Genomic DNA, 9076 nt, shown 5'->3' with positions numbered 1-9076 from the left:
GATGGAGGGAGGGAGGGAGGGAGGGATAGATAGATAGATAGATAGATAGATAGATAGATAGATAGATAGATAGATAGATAGATAGATAGATAGATAGATAGATAGATAGATAGATAGATAGATACAACACATCAAGGAATAAAAGACTATTGCACCACTAACTTTTAAACCCAATACATGTTTGTTTCTAGACTGGTAGTGCCATTATTATTTATAAGAAATAGTTGATATTACAACTTGTCAGATTTACAATGGATCTCTTTCTCTTTTAAAATTTCTTTTGAATTGCTGACGTCTTAAATATTTATCCAGAGCTTTTAGATGTTTTAGTAAGTCTAGAAAAGTTTTTGTTTCATGCTGCCATAATTTAGTATAACCATAATGCATAGCTTTAAGTAATTGTATAACTCAAGTAATTTTATGACATTCTCTCTCTCTCTTTTTTTTTTTGATAGAAAGCTGTGAAAGGAAATGCTCATTGGTGAATAACTTACATATGAGATATTAGCTGCTTTCATGTTATCATACAATTCAGATATTTCTGCATCATTTTTGTATCCATATCGACACAACTGGAATCCCAAACCCCAATATGGAGGCAAAACTGGACGTCCAATGAGCTAATAAAAAAATAAAAAATAAATAGGGATTATACAGTCAATGCTGTGTTGGTGTAATAAGGAATATTATAATCATATTTTGGAGTAGAATTTTTTTTGGTAATATGGGTTCTTACTGCAGTATATTCTTGAACGACTTGTTCTGGAGTTGGGCCCAAAACCATATAAAAGTCCAAAATTCCTCCAATGGTACGGTAGGTTAAAGCAGGAGTCGGTTGGAATTTTACCTCTGAAAATTCACAAAGGGGAAATAAATATTGCATAGACCTGAAAATACTGTTATATAAAACCAATCAATAAAAATGAAAATGACTCCTCTGTCATTTCACCTCTGAGTTGAGCAAACTGACGTACAATCTTCTCCCTTGAAATTGCAGGAAATGTGTTGCATTTCCCAGCAAGAGGAACCATGGAACTGTATCAAATTATTTGCTTTAGATAAGCTATTTCACAAATAATAGTAATCTACTATTTAACTTGGAATAACAGGTATGACAGGTATGTGTGTGTGTGTGTGTGTGTGTATGCACGCGCGCACACACACACACACACACACACACACAAACATACATACATACATAGATCTATAGATATAGATATAAATGGTAAACTGTTTTAAGCTATTTGCTTACAGACAGATAAACATTTAGCAAAAAAAAAAGAATTTGATGCTTTCATACTGGCCTCATGAACAATGCAGGGATTACCAGAGCCGAGGTGGCGCAGTGGTTAGGGTGCAGTACTGCAGGCCACTTCAGCTGACTGTTATCTGCAGTTCAGCAGTTCTAATCTCACCGGCTCAGGGTTGACTCAGCCTTCCATCCTTCCGAGGTGGGTAAAATGAGGACCCGGATTGTTGTTGGGGGCAATATGCTGACTCTGTAAACCGCTTAGAGAGGGCTGAAAGCCCTATGAAGCGGTATATAAGTCTAACTGCTATTGCTATTGCTACCAAAATCCATGTTGAGTCTCATCTGGCCTATGAATTAATGTTCACTAATAGGATATGCATAAGGGGCACAGTGGCTCAGTCGGTAAGATGCTGAGTTTGTCGATCAGAAAGGTCACCTGTTTGGCGGTTCGAACCCCTAGCACTGCGTAATGGAATGAGCTCTCATTACTTGTCCCAGCTTCTGCCAACCTAGCAGTTTGAAAGCATGTAAAAATGCAAGTAGAAAAATAAGAACCACCTTTGGTGGGAAAGTAATAGCGTTCCATGTGCCTTCAGCATTTAGTCATACCAGCCACAAGACTATGGAGAACATCTTGGAACAGCACTGGCTCTTTAGCTTTGAAACAGAGATTAGCACTGCCCCCTAGAGTCAGGAACAGCTAGCACATATGTGTGAGGGGAACCTTTACTTTTACCTTTAGTATGATATGCATTAGTTTATATAGAATAGAGCTAGAAGGGACCGTGGAGTTCTTCTAGTCTAGCCCGCTGCTCTGGCAGGAGACTATATACCATTTCAGATAAGTGGATGTCCAATCTCTTCTTTAAAAACTCCAATGATGAGGTGTCTATGATTTCTGAAAGCAATTTATTTAGTTTAGAATTGACACTTGGAAATGAACGACAACTTACCCATTCCATTACTGTTCAGCAATAGGACTCCATGAGCATTGCCATCCTCTTCCAAGCCCATATAAAAAGGTTGAACTCCATAAGTGTTAAATCTATACTATAGGCATAAAGATAAAAAATGTCATAACCAAATGCATTGTTTGGCATATACATTTTATTGCTAGCATGTGAATATCGATAGAATGCAATAAACTACATTCTCAATACAGCATATCTTTGTGTAGACATCACTGAGTGAAGTGTGCCTCTTCTGAATATTTTAGATTTCTTGACTGCCTTTGATGCCATCATCTCTAAAATCCTCTTGAACTGCCTTCCAACTGGGGATCAGAAACAATATTCTATAATGGTCCCACTCTTATCTTAAAGAGTAGTTCCAGACATTGGTTTTATGGGAACAGTGGTTAACTCAATGAATAGTTTTAAGGATGTCTCGTGGGTCTCATGCTGACTCAATTTGCTAAAAAATTTGTAAACCGCTTAGAGAGGGCTGAAAGCCCTACGAAGCGGTATATAAGTCTAATAAATAAATAAATAAATAAATAAATAAATAAATAAATAAATAAATAAATAAATGGGTTAATCCTCTCCTATTACTTTTCAACATCCACATGAAGACATGGAAGAGGTCATCTATTGGTTTAAGGCAGTGATGGGCAACCTTTTTGGCGTGGTGTGTCAAAAATAGGCAAAAAATCGAGCATAACTCGCATTGTGTGTCACTTCGACAAAAACATAAGACTCTCTGTGCCGGCCTGACTGGAGAGAGGCGCGCACTGTTCCCGCGCTCCTCTCCTGCGGGTCCTCCCTCGCTGCGCTGATCACGTGTGTGCACACAGCACGCACACCTTACCAGCAGCCCCTGCGCTCAGAAAGGGGTGGTGGCGATACAGTAAGTGAGTGTGGGCGGGGGAGATCACACGTCCCGCCCCCCCCGTTCCTCCAGCACAGATTCTTTCATCCTCGGCGGCCATGCAGGAGCCAAGGATGAATCGCATGAAATCCTGTGCGTGTCACCCCAAATGGCTAAGCGTGTCAGCACTGACACGCGTGTCATAGGTTCGCCATCACTGGTTTAAGGTGATGTTTCTTCACTATGCAAATGATACTGAAGATTACATAGACTGCCAAAACTAATCCTGGTGTTTGGAAATAATTAGGATTGGGATTGGATGGGACAGACATATGTTGATGTCTGAAGCATGAACCCAAGGAGTTGCTATTTGGTTATTGTTGTTTCCACTCACTAAAAAGGAACCTGTGAAGAGTTAGATTCATAACTAGGAGGTCATTCTGGACTCAGAGTAATTGCTGAATGGGCTGGTGGAGATATGCCCAAGGAGCTTTTGTCTAGCTTGCACCTACCAGGAGTACAGGGATTTCACAAAATTAGATATCACTTGGCTAACCTGTTACAAAGTCTTCTACTGGCTTATTTTGGAAGCCCACTTGGCCATTGTAATTTTTATGAAATATAGTGGCTTGCTTACTAATTAGCAGTGTTGTTGAGCACTATTACATCAATGTTTAGGCCGTGTATTGCTAGTAGATTTCCAAGTTCATTCCAAATTCACCAACTTCAAATAATGCTTTGGCCTATAAAGCCCTACTGCAATTTACCTTGGCATTGATAGCCATGAAGAGCTACCTTTTCCACTTGATCGATATGGCCATATATTCTAGGAAAAACATTTGGTGATTCCTAAAGTAACTGAACCTAGTTGGTTCTCTGTTGTGGTCTGATAATGTGGGGAAATCTACCTAGGAACTGAACTTGCCCTATTATGAACCACTTTCTAGAAATTGATGAAGGTTGAATTTTTCCAGAGTTGTAGTTTGATTATATGATGCTCTATGTTGTTGTCATATAATACTTTGTGCTTACTTTCTTACTCAATTTATTTTATTTGGGATTGTTTATATTCTAAGCAGTATAACTACAACACAAAAATAAAATAAAAAAATTAAAATTGTAACACGTAAATAGTTTCATTTATTATTTAGCATTTTTCATTTAGTATTTTTCAGAGTATAAGATGCAGCCTTTTGCCCCCGCCCCCCAAAAAGAGGGTGAAAATCTGGGTGTGTCTTATACACTGAATACAGCATTTTTGGCCTCCCGAAACCCCGCCCCCTTTGCAAAAATGGATGTGCAGAAGGTTTGGGAGACCTGCAAAGTGCTCCCAGGGGCTGGGGGGGACTAAAATGAGCAAAAATGGGATGTTTTATGCATGTTTGCCCCCACCCCCACCCCCCAGGAGCACTTTGCAGGCCTCACAAACTTTCACAAAAAATGAGGCATGCAGAGGGTTTGGGAGACCTGCAGAGTGCAAATACTTTTTTTAAAATTTACCTCTTCAAAATCTTGGTGCCTCTTATACACCAGTGTGTCTTATAGTCCAAAAATATGGTACTTACCAGCATGGACATTTTAATTTAATTTAATTGATTATTAATATTGACTACTGTAGACCTTTAATATGTCTTTTGTTATGTTGCTACTGCCTAGAGCCATTATGAAATACGGTGATGTATAAGAATGTTAAATAAATGTATACATTTCATTTTAAAAGAACCGTGAGGCATTAATTTAGTTGCTTTACTCAGTTAAAATCTATAATAAATAAGGGAAGATGAATTCTATCAAGAAAAAACAGACTCACTCCAGGAGGCTGATCCCTTGCAAACATTGACCAGGTTTTCCAATTCATTTCATGCTGGAATTGTTTATGCTCTGTTTCCCCAAATCCATATACAAACTGTGAAGGTAGGCGAGTTGAAATCTGAATGAACATATCACTGAAGGTGAAGCCAGGTAACTGGGAATCCCAGCTATAAAGGGGGGGAAAGCTTGCAGTCAGAATAATGATGAAATGTTAAACTATAATTAAACATCAAACAAGACTAAGGTATATTAGTAACATATAAATAGAATGCAATATGAAGATGTTGAGTTTTTAATCATTTGCAGGATAAAGTAGAAAAATATACCAGCTATTAGCCCAAAAAAAATGTGTGACTATACTGAAATAGGGATGTTTCTATTTTGCAGTAAAATGTCATTGCTCTTGCAAGGAGACTAAATACTTGTTGACATTTTCTAATATCATCAAAACACAAAGTTCTTTCCTTAGGATATTAAAACAAAAAGAGTATTCAATACTATTTGATGTTGAGAAATGGGGGGTGTGTGAAACATTGCAGCTCTTCCATTTTATATATTTTTGAGCTATCGACCTCACTTCTATACATCACTGATTCATCAGTGAATTTTAAAATTGCATAGCATTCAAACCTTGAAACAATTCTCTTTTAATTTCTGATTTTAGATAGCTCTCCCAGAGAACTGACATGTTCTTGTAAGGTAATTAATGACAAGAGACGCAAAATGCAAAAAATGAAAGAAGCCAGAATACTGATAGCTGTAGATTAAAACCACTGGACAGCTAGATGCAGAAATATTAACAGTTTATAGAACTGTAATGGCCCTCATCTCCTATACACCATGATAAAGATCTACAACGCTAAGCACTTGCACTTGTATTTTAATGTTTTGGAAAGTCATAGAGTTGGCCTTGGGCCAAGTTTAAGTCCTGTTCAATTTAGGTATTGAAAATAAATCAGCCCCAATGTAGCCTCCAATTCAATAGATCCAGTGAAAGACAATCCACAACTCTCTGTGGAACGGATGTAATTGTCAAACTCTTCTGACTCTGTAGAAGTTATTTGCAACACATAATTGCAATCAACTTTCCTGTAATGTAAATTCATTATTTCATTCTTTCCGTAATTCTGACACATTGATTCTTTCGCATTTATTTCAGAATGATCTGAAGAAGCTCATTTTATTTTTCTTAGCATTTTCATCTGCTTTGTAACTCATTCTAAACTTTAGTCTTCCAACATTGTGAATGCTCCAACACTGGAAGTTTTTAAGAAGATGTTGGATAACTATTTGTCTGAAGTGGTGTAGGGTTTCCCTTCCAACTCTGTTATTCTGTTCTGTTCTGTCCTGCTCTGCTCTACTCTGCTCTGCTCTATGGTGGGTTGCCAATTTTTTTACTACTGGTTCAAGTCCACTCACGCACGCGCTCACATGCAATGCTTCTGCGCATGTACAGAAACATCCAGGCAGGTGGGCGGAGCCTCCTGCCACTGCTACTACCGGTTCACCTAATCTGGGCCAATCCCTGATTCTATTCTATTCTATTCTATTCTAAATACTTCATTTACAGTACCCAGACATCTATATGAACTCTTCCTTATTCTTTTTTTTCCTTTATGTATTTTTAAAATTAGACTTCTATAGGTTTTTTTCTACAGTTCTCCGTTTTTCCTCACTGAAGGTTAGCATCTATTTTCTTCCTGTCTCAAGCATCATTTTCTATTAGCTTCTTCATTTTCCTGTGGGTTCTCAAAAAAGAAAAACAAACCCAACATGTATAAAGCACTGAAGAGGTTTTGATCTCCTTGTGCTACTTTCTTGCTTATTTTTCTATGATATTTGATCATGGCAGAAGAAAGGTAAAAGAGGTGATAGACTTAGTTCATTACCTGATGAGCATAAAAGAAACTGCAATTACTTTGATTCACATGGTGTTTACTGAAAAGTTTAAAATAAAGCAAAGTCTAGGAAATTTTAAAAATAGTACAGTTATGTTTCAACAACTCATGGGGAAAAAATTAGAACATTTGGAAAAAAAATTGGAATTTTGATTGGAATGAAATGAAATTCAATTTGTCTAGTTAAGAAGTTAGTCTGTAGAGATTTTCAGTCATCCAGGTCATGGTTGTCCCAAAGGTGCTTTTTCAGGAGGCAACTGGACTTTTTTGTTTTTTATTCTTTTGGAAACTCCAAAGGCTTCAATGACCCTCTAAAGTGATGCAGATTACTAACTGTCTGCAAGGAATATAAATTCTTCCATTCCTCACTATCCTATCAGAGCTGAAGAAGCTTCTTAGATAAAAAGCAAAACATCTTCAAAAGAAAAAAAATGAGAAAGTCCAGTTGCCTCCTGAAAAACCCCTTTTGGTTAAGAAGCTGTCCACCCATTAGTCAACCAACCAACCAATTAATTAACCTAGAAATGATTTGATTTCCCATCAAGGTAATAGCAATAGTGGGGGGAGATATTAATTTAAGAAAACTCCCCTGGTATCATAGCACTGGTAACTAAATCATCCTTGTTAAATATGTGCAATTTTATATGTAGTCCATAGCACTTAATGCTATTGTCCATCCACAACATTCTCCACAATATCCTTTAATTCACCAATTAAATATTTCCTCTGTAATATCACATTTCTACTTACAGGACTGTGCCTGTGCTTTTGCGCCGAACTTGAATTCCGAATGGGTGGTTCTGAATTGACACCTCATAGAGACGGTTTTCCGAAGTACTTATAGGTGTTTGGGGAAGATTCAGAGGCACTGGAACTTCAAATCTCTTTTTACTATAATCGTAAATCTGAAAATAAAAGTATAAGGTTTAAAACCTGGCCATAAAACATATATCAGAGAACTGCATGTTCATTTTATAACATTCTCCCACTTAATGATGATAAAAGTTTCTTAACACATCAAAAAGTTTTACTTATGATCTTCCAACAAAGAAAAGAGATTCTGATCAATATAGAGAGGCGAGTGGGTTTCCTTCAGAAAATGCGGTCAATAAGCTCCAGTTAAAATGGTAAATATTCAAGTATTAAGAGATTTATATTTCTATTTATTTTCAACTTCTCCTGAATTAGAGTCATAAAGCAACTGTGGTGTGGTCAGAGTGGGGCTATGCAAAGTATGTGTGTGTGTGTGTGTGTTTCAATGATCAAAATAAATTGTATATCAATGCATTTCTGATAGAACAGAACTTGCAAAAAAGGTCTATATTAGAAAATTGAAAAGAAAATGGATATTGATATTTCTTCACCGGTAAATAAAAATAAAATCACTCCTGCAAAAAATAGGCTAGAATGAACTTTAAAATAGTCTGGAATGAAGTTAAAATGTTATGAAACAGAGAACACAATGATTAGATGAAGATGCTAATAAGAATTAAAAATGTGTATCCACCATGATACAATATATCAATTGTGCTATTTTTTGATATTTTATGTTTCATATTTGAAACCAGGTAGTTGGGCAAGCTTTGAACCAGATCAAACTGTTTATTAATAATGACAAAACCATCCATCTGTTTCCAAAGTGATCCATTATAAAACTTTAGGAAGAGATTTACCTTAAACTGAAGCATGTTATTGTTGTGATATTTTACTTCCAAACGAAGTTTGTCAATGAGGGGGATTTGCTGTCCTGAAAGTCTAACAGAGTTGATGTTTGTACCAAGATTGGCTGTTAAACCAGATGATGTATATTCAATTTGGTCAACTGTGTAACCATTGTCAGGAGGATAGTAGCAGTATGGAGCGCCATCAACAGAAGCCTTCTATTTTATTAAAAATCAAAAAGAATATGTCAATGAGTAGAATAGAATTGGAAAGAGATTAAATCCATAATTTCTGAATTTATTATAGTCAATATTTACAATTAGTTTGCAAGACTTTTCTAAATCAGGTTCCCACAGCTACTACTGAATGTCTTCATAGAATTGTATAACAAGGGGATGGGATTGTTCCATATGACTAGACATACTGTTGTCTCATCCAGTTCCATAATATATATTCATTGATTTTATTTCCACACCATTTTTCTTTATAAAGGATCTTAGAATAGCTTATTAGAGAAGAAGGTACAGGGGCATCATATTGTAACAATGAATACCAAAATATGAAATAAATTTTATTGGAAAAAAAAACAAGAATTAAAACAATCAAAAAATCATTTATTTAAAGTCCCAGACCATAAAGAAAAACA

At 36.4% G+C, this 9076-nt stretch overlaps 1 protein-coding gene across 1 annotated transcript in view; it reads right to left on the bottom strand.

The window, feature by feature from the left end:
• SI (sucrase-isomaltase) overlaps positions 1-9076 on the bottom strand; it is a 104834-nt gene that overhangs the window by 35290 nt on the left and 60468 nt on the right. The window contains exons 26-31 of the mRNA XM_087725303.1: positions 8442-8648; positions 7519-7673; positions 4869-5037; positions 2206-2302; positions 737-849; positions 495-620 (exon numbers count right to left, since the gene is read on the bottom strand). Of these exons, the coding sequence (XP_087581429.1) occupies positions 495-620; positions 737-849; positions 2206-2302; positions 4869-5037; positions 7519-7673; positions 8442-8648 (867 nt within the window). The remainder of the gene's footprint in view (positions 1-494; positions 621-736; positions 850-2205; positions 2303-4868; positions 5038-7518; positions 7674-8441; positions 8649-9076) is intronic.

This window comes from Thamnophis sirtalis, unplaced genomic scaffold, assembly GCF_051295495.1.
Source record: "Thamnophis sirtalis isolate CommonGarterSnake01/CBP01778 unplaced genomic scaffold, rThaSir2_p1.2 scaffold_11, whole genome shotgun sequence".
NCBI classification, from domain to species: domain Eukaryota; kingdom Metazoa; phylum Chordata; class Lepidosauria; order Squamata; family Natricidae; genus Thamnophis; species Thamnophis sirtalis.
The sequence above is the reverse complement of the archived record's forward strand: the minus strand, read 5'-3'. Positions and strand labels throughout refer to the sequence as shown.